At 36.3% G+C, this 24851-nt stretch overlaps 3 protein-coding genes across 4 annotated transcripts; all 3 read left to right on the forward strand.

Moving 5' to 3' along the window:
* The first annotated feature begins 15 nt into the window (after positions 1-15).
* sh3bgrl3 (SH3 domain binding glutamate-rich protein like 3) lies at positions 16-7473 on the forward strand. The gene is made up of 3 exons (XM_056741983.1): positions 16-148; positions 3281-3448; positions 5729-7473. The coding sequence occupies exons 1-3, from the start codon at positions 104-106 to the stop codon at positions 5792-5794; spliced, it is 279 nt and encodes a 92-aa protein (XP_056597961.1). The 5' UTR covers positions 16-103; the 3' UTR covers positions 5795-7473.
* Positions 7474-8721: 1248 nt separating this feature from the next.
* trnau1apa (tRNA selenocysteine 1 associated protein 1a) lies at positions 8722-11869 on the forward strand. Its single transcript, XM_056741699.1, has 9 exons — positions 8722-8843; positions 8973-9070; positions 9161-9260; positions 9358-9410; positions 10081-10212; positions 10292-10411; positions 10734-10902; positions 11023-11056; positions 11163-11869. Exons 1-9 carry the CDS (start codon positions 8820-8822, stop codon positions 11339-11341), a joined length of 909 nt encoding a protein of 302 aa, XP_056597677.1. The 5' UTR covers positions 8722-8819; the 3' UTR covers positions 11342-11869.
* Positions 11870-13322: 1453 nt separating this feature from the next.
* Positions 13323-22984, forward strand: stx12 (syntaxin 12). 2 transcript variants are annotated; one of them, XM_056742119.1, is made up of 10 exons: positions 13323-13461; positions 15764-15937; positions 16768-16837; positions 16919-17012; positions 17747-17884; positions 18532-18575; positions 18679-18784; positions 20395-20467; positions 21480-21562; positions 21907-22984. In XM_056742119.1, the coding sequence occupies exons 2-10, from the start codon at positions 15841-15843 to the stop codon at positions 22000-22002; spliced, it is 801 nt and encodes a 266-aa protein (XP_056598097.1). In that variant the 5' UTR covers positions 13323-13461; positions 15764-15840; the 3' UTR covers positions 22003-22984. The 2 variants fall into 2 exon arrangements, with proteins under 2 accessions (XP_056598097.1, XP_056598098.1); XM_056742120.1 differs by having other exon boundaries at positions 13338-13456.
* The last annotated feature ends 1867 nt before the right edge of the window (positions 22985-24851 follow it).

Below are 24851 nucleotides of genomic sequence, written 5' to 3' on the forward strand. Positions count from 1 at the left end.
GAGAGAATAGCGGGTCTCAGTGGCGGAACGAGCGACTACAGGAACAAGAGAACAGGGAACTGCTCGCCTTCATATTCACGGAGACACATTAAGATCCGTCACCATGGGCATCAAGCTGTATTACACCACCGTTACTGCATCAAGGGAGGTGAGTTCAAACATGTTGCCGTGTCACCTAAGAATGTAAGCTCGGCAGTTGAACAATGCATGTTTATATAGTAGTGAAATGGAGGATTAGACTTGAGGACACACCCATGATCTCCTAATATCACATCTAACCAGATACAAGCGTCGCAGCATAATACGAATGCATAGGTATGATGTTGTTTTAGCATCTTATATGTTTAAGTTAACTTGCAGATGCAACTGCAGTCATGATTTGCAGAGATATTATAATAAACGAGCTGCAGAGAGGAAACAAACTCGCATCGCGATGAGAGCGGAAGTCATGTTGTCTTGTGGCATTTACTCCGTTAAATGTTTCCTCTGTAATTACTTTCATGCTAACAATGTTTGAATAGAAACAGCATGTTTAGGCATGCGCGAGGTTTGAGGGAAGCGTGACCTAAAACAAAGGATTCATCCACAACTTGATTAATATTATTTTATTTAACTTGATCTAAACTAGTAAACGTCGTAATGGCCAATGAGGAGATGGGAACAGTACGATGTTGGCGATGCGCAGACGGCAGACCGATCTTCATATCATGACGTCAGTGTCCCGCGAGAGCGATTTTCTCTTATGTTACTTCCTACTTAATCAAGCGAGCGCTAACAGGATTCTCTCGCGGTACTTTGACGTCATACGGTGGTCATTTCTGCTAGGCGCAGTTGAGCATACGTAAATACTGTAATGCGCATCTGTTTTTAATAATAAAAGCATTCGCCTTGACGTGCGACTGATTTTTCTGGACATTTTATAGACATAGTTAGTAAGTAACAGTTATAAAGAGGAAGTACATTTATTTGTTATCGAAAAATGTTAATGTAAATAGCCTGTCTTTGGTTATACATGAACCTTTAATATTACTTTAAGTTAAATGGACAATTCCGACGTTACGGATGTGACATTTTGAGTTACATAAAAAAGCTCAAAGAATGAATTTGTTGCAAATATATCAAAGCATCTGTTTATATTTTACCAGACCCTTGTTGACAGAGTCTAAACATAAAAAAATGTCAGGCTATGAACAAATTTTCTATTTTAAGAAGGGAAATAAACATGCGTTATGGATGTGACAAATACAGGAAGCGGTTTTTGAGAGACGACAAACTTTCTGTGAAATAAAATGCACAATCCTGAAGCAATAATACCCAAATGAATGGAGAAGTGATGCCTCTTTATAGAACATAAAATAGTTACTTTATATTCATTTTCATGCGTCAATTTATGAGGAATATGAAGCGTTATGGATGTGACATTCCTGAAAATGGCACTTACCTTACTATGAAAAATCATGCACTAAAAATAAAACAAAAGCTTTACAAATTTAAAGAGAGACGTCACATGGGTATTTTAACCACCAATGTTAATATCTGTGCTGTTACCATAGTAAAAACCGCTGGTAAAAACGTCATTTTTTCGTGGTAAGGTAGACATTTTCACGTGACCAGAGCACACTTTATACGGAAGTGAGAAATAGAATACCTGCCAGACAGTGTTTCATTGTTAATCATCAACTCGGCATGTTATAGTCAGACTGCATTTTAAAAGTCAAAGTACACGTCTCAAATTGGTCCACATTAATGTAATATTTGATTTGGTTGATAAAATCAAATAAAACAAGGACCGTTTGTGTTATCTATGTAACATTTGGTTAAGGGAAGTTAACTTCCTCCTCAATGTTTTGACATTGCCTTATTATGAAGTAAAAAGGGGAAATTGGTATGGTCACTACTGCCCTTTGAAAAGCTTTCTAATCATAATTGTACTGGTGGAGAATTTAAAGGACTATTGTATAATTGTAGCGGTGACATCTAGCAGTGAGGTTGCGATTTTCAACCAGCTCACACCCCCCCTTTCTGAGCACTATAGAAGCTGAGAGAGGATTAAGATGTCGTCCAAATGAGATTTTAGGCATGTTCGACTTGATGCTGCGCCGCAAGATGTGACAGGCGGATGACAACAAAGTACCGCTAGAGTGATTAGAAACCAAACTTTTTATGGTGTTCGAATAGCTCTCGTGGTGCTTTGATGTCATCCGCCTGTCAGATATTGTGCCGCAGTTTCAAGTAGAACAAGCCTAACGTATTAACGAACACGTTCTGTGGAACAGTTTGTCTGTTTAGGGCTACTGTAAAAACAACATGGCAACAACATTCCATGCAAGGGACCCGCGCTGTATGTAGTAGAAATAGCTCAGAGAAACATTTCATTATGTAAGGTATTTTTACATCTCTGAACACATAGTTATGTATATAATATTGCATTTCTATCAATAGATTCTCAAAAAAAACACAACTAGTAATAGTAGTGTTAGGTTCAATGTGTAAAGCATCTGTGGAAACTGTGTGCAGTATTTTTGTGTAACCTCGCTAATCATATCAGTATTGGTTTGCTCACTTATCTCTGTTTGTTGATTGCTCTTTTGCAGAAGAAAAATAAACTACAATTTATTTAGAAGATATAGTGATTATGGATCAATTATCTGAAAGTTATGTTACTGATCAATCTACACACCCAAAACTACCCATGGGCCGAATACCGGTTTCAATGTATACGGCGGTTTAGAAAAGTTGCTGTTTTAAAACCACTAAAAGTTCTGTTATACCGTTCCAAGGTATGAGGTGTTTTGTGCCAGAATCCATCAGGTTCTGTGCTATATTTTGTTTCAGCTTAATTAGTTTTTTGCTCATCTGCGTTTAATTGATTAATTTATGTATATTTGTATGGATGTAAATTTAATTACTGGAAATGCATTTAAAAGAAGACTAAGTGGTGACATGCTTTCAAAATGTTGGGGAAGCATTGATTTAACCTAACATACTGTTCATGTTTACTACTGTTCCAAATATTTTGCCTTGCTTAAAATTAAAATCGATTGTGCTCAATGTTTTTTACTCAGACATTTAAAAGAAGACATTTTATAGCCACAACCGCAATACCGACATATCGTGATATTATGGTTTAAGGGCACCATACCGTCAAAATCTCATACCGGTCCATGCCTATCCGAGGGCAGTTATTTGTATTATTTTTTGTTATTACCGGACTGGGAAATGCAACATTGGTTGTGCAACTTCTTTTGGAAGATCATTGACTACGAGTTTTGTTTCTCAGGTCAAGTCTCAGCAGGCTGAGGTGATCCGTATTCTGGACAGTAAGAGCATCCAGTATGAATTGATTGACGTCGCAGTGGGAGGTGCAGTTCGGGATGAGATGAGGAGTAAATCGGGTAACCCCACTGCGATCCCGCCTCAGATATTCAATGAAGACCTGTACTGTGGGGTAAGGAGGACTGGCAAGGAGGCTGTATTTTAAACTTTAACTATACTTAAACTCTTTCCCCATCATTGACTGAATTTTGTGTAATTTCTCTGCCATTGACAGAAATTTCCAGCAATTCTTGTTTTTCCTTTTATACAGTAGGTGGTTACCCACCTTATGAAACAGTACAGCATATAGTGATCCAAAAGCAGAAAATTAGGGCTGCAACAACGAATCGATAAAATCGATAAAAATCGATTACTAAAAGAGTTGGCAACGAATTTCATTATCGATTCGTTGTGTCGCGCGACGCGGAGACGTTTGATTAATAAAAAATAAATAACTTTATTTAAGCGCGGAGCGGAGTGAACAGACTCTGTCTCTCTCGCGCACTGGTGCTAGCAGAGTTCGGCGCATCATAAACAGGGAGGAGCAAAAATAAAATAAACCAGCGGAGTTAGAGAAAAGATACATGGCGGAGGCAGAGAAATCAACGCGAACCAAGTCATCAAAGATGCGGGAGCATTTCACACTTAATAAAATGAAAAAGTGTGTTAATTGCAATATATGCAAAAACGACATGACATGACACGGGAGCACCACAGTAATGATCCAGCACCTGAAACGGAAACATGTTGGGTTCTTTGATGAGGAGGAAGGGAGTTCAACAGCAGGTTAAGTCACTACAGAATCCCACTTTTGTTCCGTTTTGAAGTGAAGAACGTAATGTCGCTGGTGCTGGTGTTTACTCGTTATCCAGCTTGACAAGTTAGCGTTAACTTGCTATTAACAATAGTAATGCAGGGGTGGTAACATCCTTTTTTGGACCATTCATTTTTCATTCTGTTGTCATGTATAGCTACACTGCAAAAAAAATATTTTCTTACTAAGTAATTTTGTCTCGTTTCCAGTCCAAATATCAAAAAAATTCTTAAATCAAGATTACTCGAAAAGAAAAATGGCATGAGAAAATTAAGTGATGCTTAAAACTTCTGTTTGAGATTATATCTCGTTAAGCTTATTTTTCTTACCCCATTGGCAGATCAATTTGCTTTTTTTAAACAAACAATTGCTTAATTTTGAGGTGTTTATTCAGAAAGCAAGAAATACTTTCTTATGCTATTTCATGTGTCTAGTAAATGTTTCTTGATTTAAGATTTTTTTGATATTTGGACTGACAACAGGACAAAGCTACTAAATTAGAAAAGCAATTTTTGCAGTGTGTATTCTGTGCTATGTCCCATATAGGTTATTATTGATAATTATAATTTAATGAATGAGCTTCAAGTCAATTTTAGAGAGAGAGAAAGTGTGTGTGTGTCAGTGTGAGAGTTTGTGAGAAATCCTGTTAAATTTTCTGATTTGAATTGTTCTTTATTTTTTATATTTTTATTTTATTATTATTATAACAGCTCAGGGAGGTTCAAGGCGCAAATGTTTGTGCACTTCTTCACACTTGTGCAGTTCTGTTTTTGTATAAAAGGTTGGATATTAATGCTTTTCTTGTTTTTTGGTTTTTATCCGATTCATCGATTAATCGAACAAATAATTTATAGATTAATCGATTATTAAAATAATCGTTAGTTGCAGCCCTACAGAAAATTATCAATTGCTGCAGCCGACAGCTATAAAATGGAATGCATAATAACTTTAGTTTGCATTTCTAGCAAGAAATTAGTATTGTAGTTTCCAAATATGTAATTTCCATTAAATGTCACATATAATTCTGCTTTTTGTCCTCAAAAAAGAAGTTAAGTGTGAACACGGGCTTACGCTGTCCGAATCCGTCTCTCTGATCTGATCCAATCACTCTAAATAGGGTGCGCATGCATACTCATTCACAATTAGTATAATCGCCTATGAATTACTGCTTCGCAAACAATGTCTTTGAATGCTGTAGAATCCTCTTGACTCCATTCTCGGGTTTGGTGTGATTGGACGGCTGTTTAAAACGGGGACAGTGACGAGCTCTGTATTTTACCCAAAGTTAAAGAGTAGTAAATGAAACAAAAAAGGGTAAAGAAACTCATACTCGTACTCGTAGATCTCTTTCGTACTGACTAACACTTTGAAATTACGTTAGTCATTTTTATGAATCCGAAACTGTACTTCAGAACAACTTTACGAACGATTGAGACGGAAAAATCTTTCTCCGCATGTTTCATGAATGAGCCCCAATGTGTCGTGTGCAAGAAGCTTATCCAGTAAGAAATCAAAATTTTCCAACTTGCTCTCTGAACTGCATAGATAATATAACTAAAACGAAACGTGTTTTTGTATGTTTGCTTCCTCTTCTTCTAGAACTATGAAATGTTTTCTGATGCAGTGGAGGACGACACAGTGAAAAAGTTTCTGAAGATTGAATGAGACCCAAACCCGGTAGCATCCAACACCTTCTTCCTTTCCCTGCGCAATGTACACAATACCGAAGGGAGGCCTACCTGTCGCCCTCTGCTCCGCTGGTGGCACCCACCTACTATGTATCAATGCCATGCCACATGCCAAACACAATCAACTGAGAAGCACATACCCACCCCGTTTACCCTCAACGGTCACACACATTTCCCTTTGTGCTTTTTTGATTATCCTGTTTTTTGCTCTCTCGTGTTCCCTTGCATAAATGCCACTAATTTGTCTTAATCTTGTTTGGATCTGAGCACTTGGATTTAATTAGGTCAACAAATCTGGGCCGCAACCAGATTGAACTAATTCGCAGTCCAAGAAATACAAGGAGTGTTTTCTGTCCAGGACCAAAAGAAATGTTATGATGGCCTTCACATTCTTTACTTAAGTACTGATAAATCTTTTGAAAATTGTTAATAATCTGTGTGCTGAGATTGGTTGTGTGTTGGTACCTTTAAAACACCAGCCCATAATTTTCAACATAACGTGAATCGGTTGCATTGTATTTTTTTCTTTTAACAGTGTTTAAGCCACTGGTGTGCTGCTTGAAACAGATTTCTGTTTAACATTCCCAATTTAAAGAATCAAAAAGTGTTCTGTTCCATTGAACTGTGCCAAGAAATATCTGTGCAAATGTGTTTTTCATATGGGCATATGCCTCTATTCTCTGATTAGAACAAAACTAGATTCATATTCACCCTAGAATCAAAGAAAAGTAGAGAAGAAAAGTAGAGATAGAAAATGATTATGTCCAGTATAGCATTTTTTCTTCATTGCGACATCATTTTCATGGCATTCAGCCCCTCACCCTCCTTTTCTTATCACCATAATGTGTCCATATTTAGTTTTTTTGCTAATTTTTATAATTCTAAATTGGTGGAAAAAAATGTAAACAGTAAAAATTTTGTATAACTAAATATACCCTGGGCTGCTTAATTGGCACAAAATTATGCCTCTGGTCCCAGTTAGGATTCTTTATTCAGTATGTAGTTATACCACAGTACTCTTTTCTTGTAATGCACTAAATGTTGGTGTTTGTACGAATAACAATGTAAACTTACTTAGGGTTAATGATGAGCTCAGTTCTTCTGCCACAACCGTAGAGTTCATCCTCTCTGCAGTAGCTGTATTATCAACAAGGAAAAGTTGACATGTACACAATTCCACCAAGCATCTATTGCGGAGTTATTTGGAGATAGTAGCATTGACATTTCAAGCAATTATCCTGTGACACATTGTGTTGATCATATTGGTACTTTATTTATACTTGGCACAATCTACAATTTTGAATCAAGGCATCTTGTTTTTTGAGTTGATAAAGCATCTGTAATGTTTGCTGCTGCCAGTCTTAAAATCATCTATCTTCACATCAGTTGAACAGTAAATGCCATTGTTGGTTTAGTTCAAGACTGTTGGATCTTACACAGACAGCTGGTTGTTAAAATGATTGTGAATCTTACACTTTCATGATTATTTGTAATGGTTCTTGTTGTCTATTTGTGCTGTACTGCTTTGCTTTTGGACCAATGCCCTTTTAGGCCAAAAATAAAAGAACAAAAATTAGAAAAAGAAGTGCTGTTGTCTTCCAAGAAGATGGTGAAATTGTGATTTATGGGTCAAATAAAAATGCACATTGATTTGAACTTATTTCGTTTTTTAAATTTTGCATATTATCGTTACAGGACATTAATTAATATACCTCGCACTTTGAGGTAGAAATAGCTAAACATATGTGCATTTATAAAAGAGTAAATCAATGTAAAATATTCGGTTGTATTCCATCATTCAATTAATATAGTTCAGCATATTATTTAGCCTTACACAAATTTTAATTAGGAATTTGTCAGAAAAACCAATGATGTTTGATAATAAAATTTTATATTTCAAATTATACATCTAGATGCTTGAATGTTGTTCACTGTTTCTAAATTATACCATAAAAATCTTATGTTCATTTTGAATTTTCTTTAAATATATTCAGAGAGATGTAAGTGCATTGGTACTTCTGAACTAGTGTTTTAAATGCAGGGCATGATATTGTGGCACTCGATATCATTATCTTTGCACATATAAGACCTGTACCTGCATATACAGACTTTAGACACATAATGAGGGAGCTGTAGTTAATTATTTATACCCACTTTCACTTCTGGACTCTCACTTGCATTCAACTGGCTCTTAAATACACATGTCTCCCATGCAATGTAAAATTTGTAGTGGTTTATGAAAAAATAAATGTGGCTTTATATATAATGTATTACTTTATAATTTAGTTCCTGTAACTATAATGCTGTAACTGAATATATTGCAACAATTAGTTTGTTTATATTATATTTACATTTTTCAATTATTTAATAAATATAAATTTAACAATAAATGTTTGCAAATATTATGGAAGCGAGTAAGGTCAAGATTTCAGTCTGAGCAAATTACTTTTTTCTGTCAAGGTTTTGTAGAACAGTAAGTTCAATGATTTAAAGGGATACTCCACCCAAAATTACAAATTCTGTCATATAGGCTACAGTACTTTAAAAGTCCGTTTATTAAAATATTGATATCTTTAATTGACATTTTGATATCTTCCTAATATGTAGCAGTTTTCCATCTTGATTAGTTTTTATATTAGGCTACTGCCAAATGTGCTTATTTACATGCATTTTCTGGTTAATTTGTTGCGTGCTAATTGGGCCTTAAAAATATTAAATGCATTGAATTATGTTTGAAGAATATTCAAGTTTTAAAAAAACATTATTAAAAATGCCCCATATATAACGTAATTTAATTCTACGTTATCCCCCTTCAACAGAGGCCATTCACAGTAAACACTGCTGATTATTTCCTCATGATGGCGCTGTTGGACAGCATATTTCAACTATAAACACTGACACGTGTTTGAATCTTACAACCCGTCTGTTCCTTCAAAAGATGAATAAAGACCGGATTGAAACCTACTATAAAAACATTTCGATTTCATCCACATGATAGTACAATGAACAGCCTCTGGATGGGCAACGTAAGTGAAAGACACAAACAATCATCACGTTTTACTTCATTTGTTCGTGTACTAGGACCTTTGGATCTTTTACGTCTCATATATCATGTTTGTATACGTTACTTTAAGCACCTGTGTGTGTATTAACAGCTGGAGTCCTACATGAATGAAGAGTTCATATCCAAAGCTTTTGCTCACATGGGAGAAACTGTGATGCGAGTCAGACTGATTCGAGACAAAATAACAGGGTAAGGGAAGTATGTGCTGTGTGTCTTTGTGTCTGTCTGCCTGTGTGAGTGTGTGTGTCAGAATGATGGGAATGATGCTCATCTCTCCAGGGAAGCTGCAGGTTATGGTTTTGTGGAGCTGGTGGATGAGACTTCAGTTGAGAGATGCCTTCGCAAAGTGAATGGAAAACCGTTACCTGGAGCCACTCCTGTAATTATTTACAACACACTTCATGCACCACATACATAGTAAGAATGTGATTAAATTCATACATGATCATAATACACATTTTTTGTGACCTTTACAGCCTAAAAGGTTCAAGTTGAGTCGCGCCACTTACGGAAAACATGGAGAAAACAGGTGAGGTTTTTTTAACAATTGTTTATTTCTCTGTATCTCTGTATTTGGCTGTATTTTTTCCCCTTTTGTTTCACTTGGATTGGAGTAGCTACTGTGTAAATAGAATAGGTCACTCTTCACAAAGTGGTTGAAAGTAGTATTGTGAGTACAAAGATTGAGCAGTATGGGTCTCAAGGATTTTTCAAATGTGTTTATATCATCTTGTGACTTCTCACTCAGAACAAAATAATTATACATGAAATATGATGCAACTCACGTATTTTTGTATATTTTAGCAGCCTTTGTACACTGAAAATCCTTTAATCATTTACTCATCCTCATGTAATGTTAACCTGTGTAATGAACGCTTGTAACCAAACAACGTTGGCCCCTGTTGACATCCATTGAATGGTCACACGTTTCTAGAAACATCCTTTTGTGTTCCATAGAAGAAAGCTTTTTAGTTGTGTTCTATTACATTTAAAACATAATTTATCAGGTGTCAGTGTATGTAAAACTGTCTCAAGACCATCCTGAAAGTAAATGCAAGTTGGGATGCCAAATTTTTTGCTGTGTAGAAAATAGCATTTTATTAACATTACAGAATATTGAGGATGAGCAGCAAAACAATGAGCAATCTATCACGTGCCTTTGAAATGGTCTTATAGCGTTCTCTTTGCTTCTTCTGCAGTTCTACTTTCTGCCTATTTGTATCGGATCTCACACCAGACGTGGATGACGGCATGTTGTACGAGTTCTTTCATTATCGTTTTCCATCCTGCTGCAGTGGGAAGATCGTTCTGGACACCAATGGCTACTCAAAGTGAGATCTGACTACTGAGCTATTGCACACAGCCCTTCATTTTCATACATTTCCCTTTTTAAAAAGGAGTTGTTCCTAGGTGCTGTGGGTTTGTGAGCTTTGAGAGCGAAAGAGATCAGAGACGGGCCCTGGCAGAACTCCAGGGTGCTATTGGACTTGGGAAAAAAACATTACGCCTGAGTCTGGCAACAAACAAAATGTGAGTAAATGACGTGTTGAGGGTGTTACATCAGAGTGCTTTGTTTTTCTTTCTCTGGATACTAAAAGGCCTTTGACAAACTGAAAAGTGAATATAGCATTACTTTGTGTACATCAAAAGTATGCATATAACTTGATTTGAGGTAAAACACATTGTCATGGCCAGTGTTTGGGTCAAAAGTCTCTATTTAGTTCATTTGTGTATCATTAATGTCTTAAACATTCATCTTAGAATCGTGTTATTCTGATTTAGATTTGTGGAATTCAAATAATGAGCAATACGCTTTTCACAAAACTCATTTATCCTAAATTTTCTATGCTAGGAAAAAGAAAGAATCAACAGAAAGTCCAAATTGGCAGTATCATGCAGAAAGCTACATCAGCCAAAACTTATATCTGAACCAGTGTTGTTATGCACAGCATCCGGACCATTCCACATCTTATGACTGGAGCTATGATTACAACTACATCAATTCTCAGAACATCCCACAGGTTAATGTGAAATGAACACGTGTTCTTTTATCAGTCGGCATAAATGTGTATTCCTCATTATTAAGTGTCAAGATCTAATAAAAACTGTAAACATTTTTTATTCGGAATTATGAAATACAGGATAATGGAGAAATGGAAGATGATGACCTAGAGTGTAAGTAAGCCTTTTTACATTAGATGAAAGGGTATAGTTCTCTAATATATTATTCCACTAAGATGTCTTTACTGTGACAACCGCATGTTGTTTCGCTGCGTTGCAGATCCAGACTCTGAACTCAATGTGACGGAGGAAAATCAGAGATTTATGGAGCGAAGTGAAGAATTTTACAGTGCTTTGACCGGATGCTTTTTCCAGCCTCCTGAGTCGTGGGACGGGGTCCCGTGTAGTGTTATTTGTTACCTACCTGAACCAATTTACCATTACGAGGAGATTAACTAGCGAAGACATATATTTGTTTTCATGTAGTATTTGTTTATTGCCCATTGCAACGTATTCTTAAAGTAACTGAATGTACAGGGTCACTAATACACGAATATTAGACGACACAAGTTAAAGAATACAGCAGTAATATTAGTTATTTGTTATGGTGCACTTTAAGTAAAACTATTTCGTTTTTTTAAGTATATTTTTTCTTGCGTCGTAAGAAAAGCACACAGTAAATTGAGGTTTAGGTTTAAACAGCAGGTTCTGCCTATTTTGCAAATGAACTGGGTTGAAAATTACCTTTTTTGTTTTAAATTGGTTAAATTATTATTACATTTATTTAACAAATTACGAATGAAGAAGGGCATTAACCTTTAGTCAATTTTGTTATCTCATCCACCTCGGAAGTTCGATGAAGGCCAAATGATAGCCTATAAAAATATATGAGCTGTTTATTTCAATTTGAAATAAAGTTGCCAAAAGTGGAATTTTTGAAAAATGTTTATTAACAACTTTCTCTTTATTCACAACAGCATTTTTTTACACGTGCACAGAATCTGCTATTTGTTTGCTAAAGTAACATTTTATTAAACTCTGTTGTGATACTTGTATATGCGCTCAGACCGATCGGCGTGTGACATCACAGTACCGCGAGAGAGATTCAAAAGCAAGGAGCTGTCGGCTCTCCAGTGCTCTCGCGATACTGTGATGTAACAGCGGAGCCGCGTCCGCATCATCAAGCCCAAGCCTGTCAGCCGATTCTTTTAGACTTCATGAGGCGTCACAAGAATCTGCAGCCGCCAGACAACAGCAATGCATTCTGGTTAGACAATTTGTCCGACGTTGATCGGCGCTGTAGCCATTAAAGTACCGCGAAAGCAAAACGAGACCTGTAGTTGTTTAAAATCGGATGCGCACCTTGATGACGACACACTTTACACTCATAGGCCAGAATGTTCACGTGTATGTGTTGCGTGTTTATTTTGACTCACTCGGTAACGATTATACTCACAAAATAGATTTTTGAATCACATTTTATGTTTATGGTACTGGTCTTAATGCAACAAAATAGATATTCCTATCATATTAACTTAATCCGTGATAAAGAAATAAATGTCACGTGGTCTGCTGTTTGTTCAGCTTCCTACGGGAAGCACTAATTGACCGAAGTCGGTCGTCTTTTTACTCCTTCCCGCCTGCAACCGGCTGATCCCGCCAGTTAGTGGAAGGTTAGTTTGGGTCAACTCGAGCAAGTCTCATGACTCTCACAAATCTTAGTGTTTCGAATCAGACGACATCGCGCAGGCGTGTTTTGTGGGAGTGGGTAACGGTAAGTGTGTCGTTAGACAAGCCACGCCCACGGATCTGACTCGAAACACTAAGGCTGCGTTCAAATACTTCCACTTGCGGTCTTTGCACTTGACCACTTGACTACTTTCATGACGTATTTCCTGTTTTGGCCCTGGTGTTCTAGTGGCCGTGAAGAGCCCAAGTGAGCATATAGTATTTCAAACCCGATGGGACACTAAGCAAGTGCAGAAATATAACATTAATGAATGTGGTGTTTCTAAATATGTGATCAAAAGCAGTTTCACCAATAAAATATGTAACACTATGTTTTACTACGAAATGTGATATCTTATTATATTGTCAAGTCAGATGTGTTTTTATAGCACTTTATTTGTGTTGTATCAAAGCAGCTGTACCCAAAACACTACACAAAAGAAAACACGTTAGCTAAACATGGAATAAATGAAGACATAACCTTAAAAAGTAGTAGTAAAACATACACTTGAAAGCCGAGCAAAAAGACTCATGATTCATGTCCAGAACATGATGCATGATGGGATACACTTAGCCTTAATACAATTCCGAAGCGGTATTCAAGTTAGTGTGTGTTTAGTGTGCGTTTAGCGCACTGCTTAACGCATTTTTAAGACATTGGACAGACTCGCGCTCTTCCTTCCTGTCGCGTGCACGCGCTCTCAAGTGGCCAAGACCGCAAGTGGGGGTATTTGGACGCAGCCTACGCGATCGTTTTGTCACGTGGCCACGAGGGCGCTGCCCATTACCGGAAGAACAAAGTGCATCATAACGGAAGTCCCGAGTGAGGAGCGGCCCCGATCTGAAGTAAGGTATTATGCTTATTTATCAAAATTAACAGATACCTAACATGGACTGAATTATTATATTTGCGGAATAGAAACCGAAGGCAAGGTTTGTTGTGAGCGCGTGATCACAGAAGATGACGTCTTGATGGATTGTTTTATGCTAGTGGTTCTGTTGTTTACAGTTTAACGGGTTTTCGTGGTTCGTGTCATTTATTTTGTGGTGTTTAGGGTTAAATCATGGGTTTGATTAAAAATAAAACAAATAGCGAAATTGTCATGTAGCATCATTACATAGTGGCGTTTTACTTTCAAATGATGTTTGCTTGGCTAGTGAGCTCAGCATTGACTGATCTGAAATCAGTTGTTCTTGAAATGACATCGATGAGTGTTTATATTTGTCAGTGTTATGTATTTACTTGTAAACAAAACTAAACCAATGTCCTGATTCCCAGATTCACTAACAATTACATTACTTGTATAATATTATTTGCACATGTAACTGTTATATAACATACGATCTTATTCAGTCCTGACACAAAACACTCTTCTGACCAAAATAACCACTCTAGTGTTATTTCTTTACTGTAAATGCAAGTTTAACTCCACCGTGTAAGTGTGATATGGCTGTAAGAGTTGTCATGTTTACATTGTGACGTGAGTAAGCAGTTTGTTGCCACATTGTGTTGTTGAGTTGTATGATAGGTACATTAGTACTGTGATTGAGTTTAAGGTCATGTGTTTTATCTTGTTATCTAATCATCAGTGTGCAGGTTTAAGGTGAATGAATGTACTACTCTTGATACTTGAAAGTCAAATGCAGAAGGCAGCCCAATGAGCTCTTTTATATTAATATTACCACCAATTTAGTAGATGCCAATTTTTGATCAATTTAAAACCATCAGCATTCATGCAATAGCATTTCAAAGGCACTGAATTATATAACATAACATAGCAAAAATAACCTCTGAAAGTTGAATGTTTTGTTTTATCTTACTTTGTGCCTCTATTATAATGTTGAAAGTCATAATGAAATTGACATTGACAATACTTATATTATTATAGTATATTTTATTATATTATACCATGGTCTGTTTGAATACTGGATTCTGATTGGCTGGAAGGTGTGCATTAAAAGCCTTTAACGCACGATTAGCTCCAGTCAGTTAAAAATGAACTGACATAATCGAACTGCACGATTAATCGTTAAAAGATCCTGATCTCGATTCGAAACACCAGACGATCTCATTAATGAAAATCAACGATTTTCGTGTGTCTATTAATTTACACCTCGGACTAAAATCATAACGCTTCAATATGCTGTTGCTGCGGCAGAAGTTAAAATAACTATTATAAGGTATGTAAAGACGTCACAAACGGTCTTTTCAAAACACCATAGTTACTGTAGGTTAACCATGAAATATGTAATAATTTTGAAGCAAAGTCCTATATTACATACCTAAATAAACTATTTTTTGTCAGAACCTCTAGTAAATTATGTATTACTTTTAGTCATCATTCAGAATCGTAGAAGAATCGCAATCTCTATTTGAAACAATAGAATCGGGATCCTCAATTTATCCAGAATCGTGCAGGTCTATGACATAATAACTGTCAATTTCACCAGTTTGATCTTAAATGACACTGTTAACATCAATTAAGCTTTAAATTACCATGGTATAAGGGGGATAATCCACGGCTGGCTGTGCATTAAAGGATTTTAATGCACTTCGCAAAGGCAACCACCCTCTGCTTAGCTTTGGGTGGTTCTTTGCCCCCACGTCGTGCAAGTCGTAGATTATCGCTTACATATTGCAGTGTTCACTGTCAATGACTAAATTCATGTGCCCTCATAATCTTCATTCACAATCGTTAACCTCTCCTTACAACAACGTTTCATCTCTTTGTTTGAGATTTTTGTCGCTTTTGTTTGGTCGCTTTGTTTGGTTTAATGCTCATGTTTTCAACAATCCTATTCAAATTCCCGAAAGACAAAATCAAGACCCTCTTCTCGTTTCAGAAGCCACTTCAGTCACATATACATCACAGTAGGGAAGAAAGGACTATTGCAGTTTTTGTTGCTTACTTTAAAAGTATCCAATCTGTGGTGGATGAAAAATATTTGATGATAAAAACTAACTAGTATAGTGTTTTGAACTTGGCTAATTTAAAACATGATCAAAACTGTGATTAGGTTTAAGGATGAACGTTCAAATAGGTGAGCAAGTAACGAATATTATTGTTGGAATTGATCAGTCCCATCAATCAATCCATACCTAAACAACTCAGTTTTTTTTTGTGTTTTGAAACAATGTTTCTCTGTCATCAGCATTTTCAGGCACTGACATATTTCCTGCACTAGTTCCCCTGCTATTTCTCCTGAGACGTCTGGAATATCCAGCAGTCATGTCGTATGGAAGAACAGAGCAGCGTGTCGTCCCAAAAGACTTCAGCAGCCTCATCCAAACATGCAGCTCCAACATTCAAAAGATCACACAGAACAGTAAGTTTGGCCTTGTGCTCTTCATTACTATTACTTCGAAGTTTTAGCCAATGGGATTCAGCGGGCTGTAAATGTTTACATAAATCTGCATTTTAACAATCTACATTTAGGTTAAATTCAGTGAATTTCAAGATGCTACTGTATAATGCCAGTATATTAGTTTGACAGCACAGGCAGTACTGGATGATTTTGAGGTGAAATATGTATAAAATAATACAATGTTGTTAAACTATGCTTTGAAGTGTGGCAATTGTGGGAGCTAGAACATGTTCAAATCTACTGAATAATATATCGTAGCTTCCTCCGATGTCCCAATTCGCAGTTTTTCAGGACATGACATGACATGTACTTTTAAAATGATTTTAAAAGATTTAAATGATTTTAAACTTTGTTTTTTTTCAAAGTTGACTAGTACTTTTTTATACTTTTTAAAACTTTTTATTGATTTGATATTTGCAATACCAAGTGACAAACAAGGGTACCTCATAATAATAATCTATGGCAACAAATAAAAACGGAAATACAAGGTTTCATAGACACAGCAGCGATTTTTGTAATTATATAATTGAACATGAGCCTACAGGACACATAATGACTGTTGTCATTGAAGTCCAAGTACGCTTCAACTTGTTTCAGCAGTTGTGTTCTGTTCCATTTGATCCAGATGTTCTTAAACACATCAGCGAAAGATACTTTGTGAACTGACCTTATATGTATTTCTTTGTGAGATTCACACTGTTCACACTGAGATGAACTGTTAGTTCATGTCAAGTGAGGGACCAGAGTTCTGAACTTCATATCGACTTTTCTAACTGCGTTTTCTTCATTAGCGGCTCAAATCAAGAGCATGGTCAACCAACTTGGAACCAAACAAGACACAGGTGACCTGCGGGAGAGGCTGTGAGTGCGCTTGCTTTATTTTTGGCTGTGCTTTTCTTACCCTGTCCTCTTATATTCTAAATATGTCTGATTTGTTTACAGTCAGCAGGTGCAACACTACACAAACCAGCTGGCCAAAGAGACTAACAAACACCTTAAGGATCTGGGCTCTCTCCCTGTCTCCCTGTCTGAACAGGTGCGTGTCTACATGTGAGGCTATCAGGACACATATGAGTGTCAACAAGTTATTTGGCAGTTTTGCACGAGCTGTTTGTAGGTTGTCCTAATTTACGGAGTTCTTCTGCTTATGTCATATTCACAGAAATACTTCTCACCTAAAAAACAACAGAAAAAGCAAGAAAATAACATAAATTATGAAGTGTCCAGACTTTTGTTTGTGGTCCCTTCCTAGTAGCCACCTTACGGCTCTGCTCACTCCCTTAACCAACCTCTTGAGGGCACACTGAGATGTATACTAGGCACCTTTTCTTCGCTGTCCACTCAACTACGTTTATTTCAATAAAATGAAGCACAAATGTATATTTGTTAAGCCTTTGGATCAAAAAAGAATACGAGAACTATAATATCAGTCCAAACTACTTCTCCAAACCTTTTTACTTGTGGTGTATGTTCGAAGCTGAACTCGAAGTCCTTGTTTACAGAACTACGACACTTCTGATCTCACTTTCTAAACTCTAGCGAAATGTTAAGGTAAAGAATAAGGAAATAAAAATTTACATATATGCTTTGGACAAACACTTTTATCCAAAACAGTACATTCAAAGTTTACATTTTATCTGCGATTCAATCCAGAACTTTTCATTCCTATATAATAATATATATATTTTTAAGTGTAGAGGATGAGTTCTTGAAATTAGTGTTTTCTAAATTGAATAAAACATTAAATGGTTTAATTTGTAATTTAAACAGAGGCAGCAAAAAATCCAGAAGGACCGGCTGATGAACGACTTCTCAGCTGCGCTAAACAACTTCCAGGTAGTGCAACGTCGAGCTGCAGAGAAGGAGAAAGAATCGGTGGCCAGAGCTCGAGCTGGATCCCGCCTCTCTGTAAGACACATTTATTAATGTTATTGCTAATCTCTCACTGTCTGTGGTTTACATAGATGGCTATTTCATGTTTAGAAATTTAAGGAATTAGTCGAGGTGCTTCACTTGTAAATAATGAAGTTGTTGCACTTCTGCATTGTTCCTACATACATGTTAAGGCCTCCAGGATGTTAAGGTTTCTTTTAGAAGCAAGTGTCACTTATCCTTTCTATAAGAAAAAAAACAATATTTCTTTTTCTAAAACATGCACGATTGTTCTTTGAATAGTTTGGTGCTCAGAGCTTCACATTGTCAAGAAGCTAGTTTACCCAAGAGACAATGAAAGAGAAGTGGACACACCTGTGAAGCAAATGCATACTAAAAAAGATATTTAAGCATAAGTGGAGGGTTTATTGTCCGAGGAAGATGAGGAAGTAACCTTAGCTTTATCTACCCATGAATCAATTCCTCTGGTGTTGTTGTGCACATTTTACCAGTTTTTATGAGCTTTAATAAAAATGTAAACACTCTTTCTGGAGGGGGGAAATAATGGTAAAGTCAAAATGACTTAAATAGGCATCCCATCTACTTAAACTTCTTGGTTGCACATACTCCAATGAAAAAATGTCTTCAAGTTGTTTCATTATAGTTTTGTGAATTTACTACAGGCTGAAGACGGGGTTCATGATGAGCAGCTGGTGTCCTTTGATAAGTATGTTCTGCATATGACCTGTTTGTAAGATTGGATTTTAATTTAGTGCTTTGATTTGTAATGGACCACCGAACTAAAACATTCTGTTTGTGTGTTTGTGCAGTAATGACGATTGGGCTAAGACCACCATACAAACTGAAGATGTAGCCATAACAGAGGAAGACCTGGAGCTCATAAAAGAAAGAGAAACTGCCATTCAACAACTTGAGGTTAGCTTCAGACTTTTCTTTTTAAATCCAGTGTTCACGGGAGGCATGTTTACAGTTCCTCTTGTACTGGATCATTTCAAAGAAAATCATTTCACATCTTTAAGATGCATGTCGGGTGATCTGTCTCTTCTGACAACTTGTAATTGGATCACCCGTAGGGATGGGTACCGAAACTCGGTACTTTATCGGTCCCGGTGCTGAATTATGAAAGACCGAAGTATCGATAAGTTCTAACGTTAACGGTTCTGCTGTTGGTACTGGATAAATAAAGAAAAACATTTCCTATTTCTTGTTGCTAAATAAACTTACCTAGCATATTTAAACTGACCAACCATTTCTAATATGCTGTAATATTCAAGACATTTACTTGCATTTTCGTTAATCGCAATCTCGCACGTGAAATGTCCGTCAGTCCCACACTAAACAGAGCTCGCGCGCGCACAACACGAAAGCTCGCGCTTAATAGAGTGACGATGGCGGAGAGAATCAAACGGTCTAAATTATGGTTACATTTCACTCGAGTGAATGCAGACTATGCTCATTGCAAAAAGTTCAACAAGATTTTTGCTTGAAAGAGCGGAATCACAAGCAATCTGACAAAACATCTTTCAAAGGTGATTAATGGGCAGACAGACAAATGCAAAGATTTAAACAACCTAGCTTCATCATCCACGTCCTGAAGTACGTAGCCTAGCGCCGACATAAACATTGCATAAGGTTTCTTTAAATTAGTATGTAATAATTTAATAAACACACATCACATTAAAGAATAGCCTACATATAAATCTTAGTTTTTTTTTTTCTGCAGTAGCCTAAATAAATCTTAAACATAAAAAATGCTTTCACAGTACTGCATTTAAAATGGATGAATAATGGTAAATTATGCTTAAAAAATTATAAAGCAGAGCTTACCTAAAAATTAATTTGTAGTGATGAAATACATAAACGTTTTGTGTGTGTGTACATTGCAAGAGGTTCCAAACCTGTATAACTTTTAAGCCCAAACATGTTACACTGCACAGCCAGGACAAGAGCATGATTTGAAATGACATCTGGGCATCTGATAGCAAGGATTTGAATGTATAAAGTGTCTAAGGCATGAACCTGACAGGGCCTGTTGCTGATGCATGTGCTACACTACACACATCATCACAAAAGAGAAGATCTCCAGCCACAACACATAATTGGAATACCATTTCTGTATAATTAAACAACAACAACAACAACAACAACAAAAAACACAAACAAACTAAGGCCCCCATGCATTTTTATTTTAATTCTCTATGAATAATAGGCGGGTATCAGTCATCTTTTACATGCATTAAGATACGTAAGGTCAGTAAAGAATGTTTTAAATAGTGAAAACAACTTCAGCTTTAGTTTTATCTTTCATAGAAAAACACACCAAAAAGTACCGATAAGAGTACCGTTAAAGTACCGGATCGATAAGTGGTACCGATAAAAGTAGTAATACCGTTAAAACCTTAACGATACCCATCCCTAATCACCTGAGATGAATGTTAGTGTCATGTGTAAAATGTTGAAGTAAATTGACATGCATAAGTGATGAATTTGTTCAGTGTCTAAATATCTCTGTTGTGTCTTTGCAGTCTGATATTTTGGATGTCAATCAGATTTTTAAGGATCTTGCTGTAATGATTCATGATCAAGGAGAAATGATAGGTAAGTAAATATACATTTACTGTCTGTAAGTTAACAAACATGGATTGAACTCAAGGGACACACCAAGCGTCTGTTGGTCGTGGCCTAACGCCTGGTCGTCTTTGAGCGTCAGATAGTTTGTTTTTTGGAGTGTGTTCCAATGTTTTTACTAGTCAGTTTTCACATTTTCAGTTTATATTTGATGAATATAAAAACGGTCTTATGACTAAAATGTTGAAACTATACAAAGCTTGACAGTGAGTGACTTTGGTGTGAAAATGGAAGACAAGCATTGCTTTGTTTATTCAAATTTTTTGCTGCCCCTCTAGTTTCCCCCAAAGGTGGAGTACACGATTTCTGAGAAATGGTGTTGAAAATTTAAATCAACACCCAAATGAAAAACTTGTCTGTTGTGTTACAAATGTATATATTATAGTCCCGCACATCATAATCAGCACAAATAAATCGGTGAGATCATTGTCAAGTTTTAACAGTTGTTGCTGTGTATGAAGTAGGGCTGTCAAACATTAATCGCATCTAGAATAAAAGTTTGTAATTACATAATATATGTTTGTGTCTTGTTCATACTACCTTTGTGTACATAAACACATACACATACATGCATATATTTAAGAAACATATAAAAAAAATGAACGTTTACATGTCACTTAAATAATTGGTAAATATCAATAATTCACCAATATCGATAATTTATTCTGCATGCGATTAATCACGTTTAATTGTTTAACAGCCCTAAAAGAGAGCATGTTATTGCATTAGCAGACGCTATTCAAAGCTGTTAGCACTTGTAAAGTTTTCTTCATTTTAAGCTAGCTGAGGCAAAACTATCACTCCTGTTTAACATCAGTGAAGTGCGTGTCCCTGGGTGAAGTAGTTTGATGCACCACTGGTTCCTATTACAGTAAAATTTAGTTTGATGTTTGCCGGGTGTAGAAGCGGTAATGCCAATGTTCAGTAAACATTTTCACTGATTAATGTTCTTCTGAAGGCATATAAATGGTTGTAATTCCAGACAGCATAGAGGCTAACGTGGAGAGTGCAGAGGTGCATGTGGAAAGAGGAGCGGAGCAGCTTCAGAGAGCATCTCTCTACCAGGTGAAAACTTTACCAAACACACACACAAACACCAGAGCATGCAAACCAGCATCCCACAACAGAACCAAAACACTGGAAAATACATATTTCTGATTCTAAAGTAATTTGCTGTATTTCAATAGGCAACTTATTGCCAACTCTAAGGTGCATTCAGAATCCAAAAGCTCCTATAATTCCCTCAAATGCTGCCAAATCATCTTCATTTGATCAAACGTCTATGTTTCTCCTCACATAAAGTATATTATTGGCTATCATTAGAACAATTGAGTTGGATACTAAACACTACATTATAATACTGCAATTTAATAAAGACCCAATATTTTCTGTTCTTCATTCCACTGTAGCAAAAGTCCCGTAAGAAGATGTGCATCCTGGCAGTGGTCCTTTCCCTAGTCCTGTTCATCATTGGCATCATCATCTGGCGAGTCTCCGCCTCGTGAATTTCCTTCCTCGACCATCCCTCTCTTTTTTCATTATTTATATCTTTGTTTTCGTTTTCTCGCTCCCAAACCCAGTGCCATCCATATGGAGAGGGAGGTCAGTAGCAACACCTGCAGTTTTGTCTGCGGATGTTTGCAGGTTTAGTTGCAATGGAAAGTGGGTGAACCGAATGTAACATTCCCTATCCTCTCTGGACCTTTAATTGATCATGAAGGAGGATGAGCTGGCAAATGTAGTGGGAAAAGAAATTCCGTACCTTAAGGCTTTATTTTGATTCTTGTGATATTTCTAGCACTAACACTACCTTACATGTCCAAGTCAATGCAGGTTGTTTCATTTCAACAGGTTCGTTGTTGCACGATAAGGTGTAAAAATGGCACTTTGAAAGCTTAAAGTTTTTTTCTACATCTTGTAATATATTTTTGGCTTTGGCGAGTTTTAGATGTCTCTACTGAAAACCACACTCCTGGGAGTTAAGGACAGAATGCTTAGATGAGCTGCAAAAGTATGACATTTTCAACCTGATAACACGATGATGATGCTAACCAGTCCAGTAGTAGAGTTGCAAGTATGATGCAGCAATGACACCTAATGTTCAATTCTCAAATATCTCTGAACTTCAGTTTCAATGCCGTCTGTCTATTCTGTGGTGTTAACTCATCGTTTTATTAGTCAAATATATGTTGATTATATAGCTGTAAATGTGTTGTATAAGAACTTGAAATCAATATTATGGCTGAAACAGATTTGTATATTACAACATGAAAATTCTGAACAATGCATTGAAATTATGTAAAAAGTAAAAATAATCCACTTAACTTTTAAAACATGCAAAAATGATTGTCTTTGTCTTAAAAAAAATGACTTTTGAGTGCTTGAGTAAAGAACCATGTCTCGATTACATCTGCACTCCTGATTGTAAGTATGTCGGATTCTTGCTTTACATGTTTTAATCCATATTAAACAGTAGTGAAATGTGAACTGGTCTGGATGGGTTATAGATGTATAAAAGTACACACTTTTTTTAAATGCAAACGGTTAAAAATTAACGCTACATATTCCTCATAAATTCACTCATGAAAATGAATATAAAGTAACTACTTTATGAGACGTTGATTATATAGCTGTAAATGTGTTGTATAAGAACTTTAAATCAATATTATGGCTGAAACAGATTTGTATATTACAACATGAAGATTCTGAACAAGGCATTCATCACATATAAAGTAAATACTTTATGTTCTATAAAGAGACAGCCCTTTCTCCATTCATTGGGTATTATTGCTCCAGGATTGTGCATTTTATTTTACAGAAATCCTACAAAGTTTATCGTCTCCCAAAAACGCATTCTTTTTTTGTCATATCCTTTACAATGTTATTTATGTTTATTTCCCATTTTGAAATATATATATTTACATACACAGACATCTTTTGATGTTTAGACTCTATCAACAAGGGTTCATTAAAATATAAACAGACGGTTTAATATAGTCGTAACAAATTCATTCTTTCAGCATTGTCATGTCACGTCCATAACGAAGAATATGTCACGTCAATAACGCTGGAATTTCCCAAACATAAAAATTGCATTCAAATAGATAGTTCAGTTCCAATATAACTTTAATATCTTTCATATCGACTGAGTATGAGCATAGCAATGTCACATCGAAATCATAGTGAAATTAATGTTTGAAATCATGATCTCATGTGATTAAATGATGAGCCTGTTTTTCACAGGAAAGAACAATTTTTTTTTTCAAAATAATGGTCAAGGGGTCCCATGTTGTTTGGTTACAAGTGATCTTAAGTGTTCTCTGGAAGAAGGTAAATACAGGTTCGAAAGTCTATGAGAATGAGTATGTCAGAAGTTGAACTATCTCCTATGAACAGTACTTTTTTACATGGTGGACGGGCAGAAACAAGACTTGCATTGAAGGAAAAACCTCATATAAGCAACAAATAAAAACCTCACCTTTTGTCCAACAAGCATGGTTCACATTTTCATTTAAATTTGTATAAATCTAGTTCCCATAAAAATCTTAAAGACCAACAGCAGAGGTCAGTGTGAAGCAGGTTTTGTCTTAACTAAAGATCTGTCCGTCTCGCCAGCTTTTCAAGCATCTCTCCTAGAAATACCCATAGATTAAATGTCTTTTTGCGCTTTTGATTTAGAATCGATTCTTGTGGTACTTTCAGACAGTATACTCTTACTAATGAGATGGCTAGAAAACCCAATCTCTATCCCACAAAGCCTCTATTTGGGTCTTAAGAAATGATGTCTTAATGCATTTAACCTTTAGAATTAAGAGCAGATGCACAAACCCAAATAAGACCGTGTCATTTAACATAATGCCTAACCTTTAATTCCTCTCATCATCTGACTCAATATTAGTCTGTCTAAGCCAATGATGCGGGCCTGTAACTGAACCCAGAAATCATGATGAATGTGTTGTTCACATTCTGTGGTGAAGCAAGTCCATGTTTGATGCCAGAAGCATCTTGCCCTTTACAGTCAAACGACTGCTGGTTACTAAACAACGCAGTCTTCTTACATAAATGCAGCAGAAGACGCGTAATCCTGCTTTAAGTATTGTGGCTATTGTCATTGGGTAACGATATATATTGTCACTATTTGGCAAACTATAAATATTTGTATGTCAAGTGCGTTTATGTTGGACGAACTGTTACATTTCAAGAACGTCTCTACATTTAGGATTGTTCTATGAAGTTCACAGCGCTGCTGTGTAATGTTAGCAATTCCAAACAACGTAAAGCTTTAAGTTGAAGGAAAATTCAAGGGGTGTTAAACATGATATAAAATTCCTGGCTTGGTTACCCTGAGCTGACT

The sequence above is a fragment of the Triplophysa dalaica genome, chromosome 25 (assembly GCF_015846415.1).
Source record: "Triplophysa dalaica isolate WHDGS20190420 chromosome 25, ASM1584641v1, whole genome shotgun sequence".
In the NCBI taxonomy this organism is placed as follows: domain Eukaryota; kingdom Metazoa; phylum Chordata; class Actinopteri; order Cypriniformes; family Nemacheilidae; genus Triplophysa; species Triplophysa dalaica.

What these genes read in the sequence shown, in the direction of transcription:
- sh3bgrl3 (XM_056741983.1), top strand. Translation starts at nt 104, where the DNA reads ATGGGCATCAAGCTGTATTACACCACCGTTACTGCATCAAGGGAG. An exon ending in CCGTTACTGCATCAAGGGAG is followed by an intron (nt 149 to 3,280) that starts GTGAGTTCAAAC and finishes TTTGTTTCTCAG; the next exon opens with GTCAAGTCTCAGCAGGCTGA. An exon ending in ATGAAGACCTGTACTGTGGG is followed by an intron (nt 3,449 to 5,728) that starts GTAAGGAGGACT and finishes CTCTTCTTCTAG; the next exon opens with AACTATGAAATGTTTTCTGA.
- stx12 (XM_056742119.1), top strand. Translation starts at nt 15,841, where the DNA reads ATGTCGTATGGAAGAACAGAGCAGCGTGTCGTCCCAAAAGACTTCAGC. An exon ending in TCAAAAGATCACACAGAACA is followed by an intron (nt 15,938 to 16,767) that starts GTAAGTTTGGCC and finishes TTTCTTCATTAG; the next exon opens with CGGCTCAAATCAAGAGCATG. An exon ending in CAGCTGGTGTCCTTTGATAA is followed by an intron (nt 18,576 to 18,678) that starts GTATGTTCTGCA and finishes GTGTTTGTGCAG; the next exon opens with TAATGACGATTGGGCTAAGA.
- trnau1apa (XM_056741699.1), top strand. Translation starts at nt 8,820, where the DNA reads ATGAACAGCCTCTGGATGGGCAAC. An exon ending in ATTCGAGACAAAATAACAGG is followed by an intron (nt 9,071 to 9,160) that starts GTAAGGGAAGTA and finishes TCATCTCTCCAG; the next exon opens with GGAAGCTGCAGGTTATGGTT. An exon ending in ATTCTCAGAACATCCCACAG is followed by an intron (nt 10,903 to 11,022) that starts GTTAATGTGAAA and finishes TATGAAATACAG; the next exon opens with GATAATGGAGAAATGGAAGA.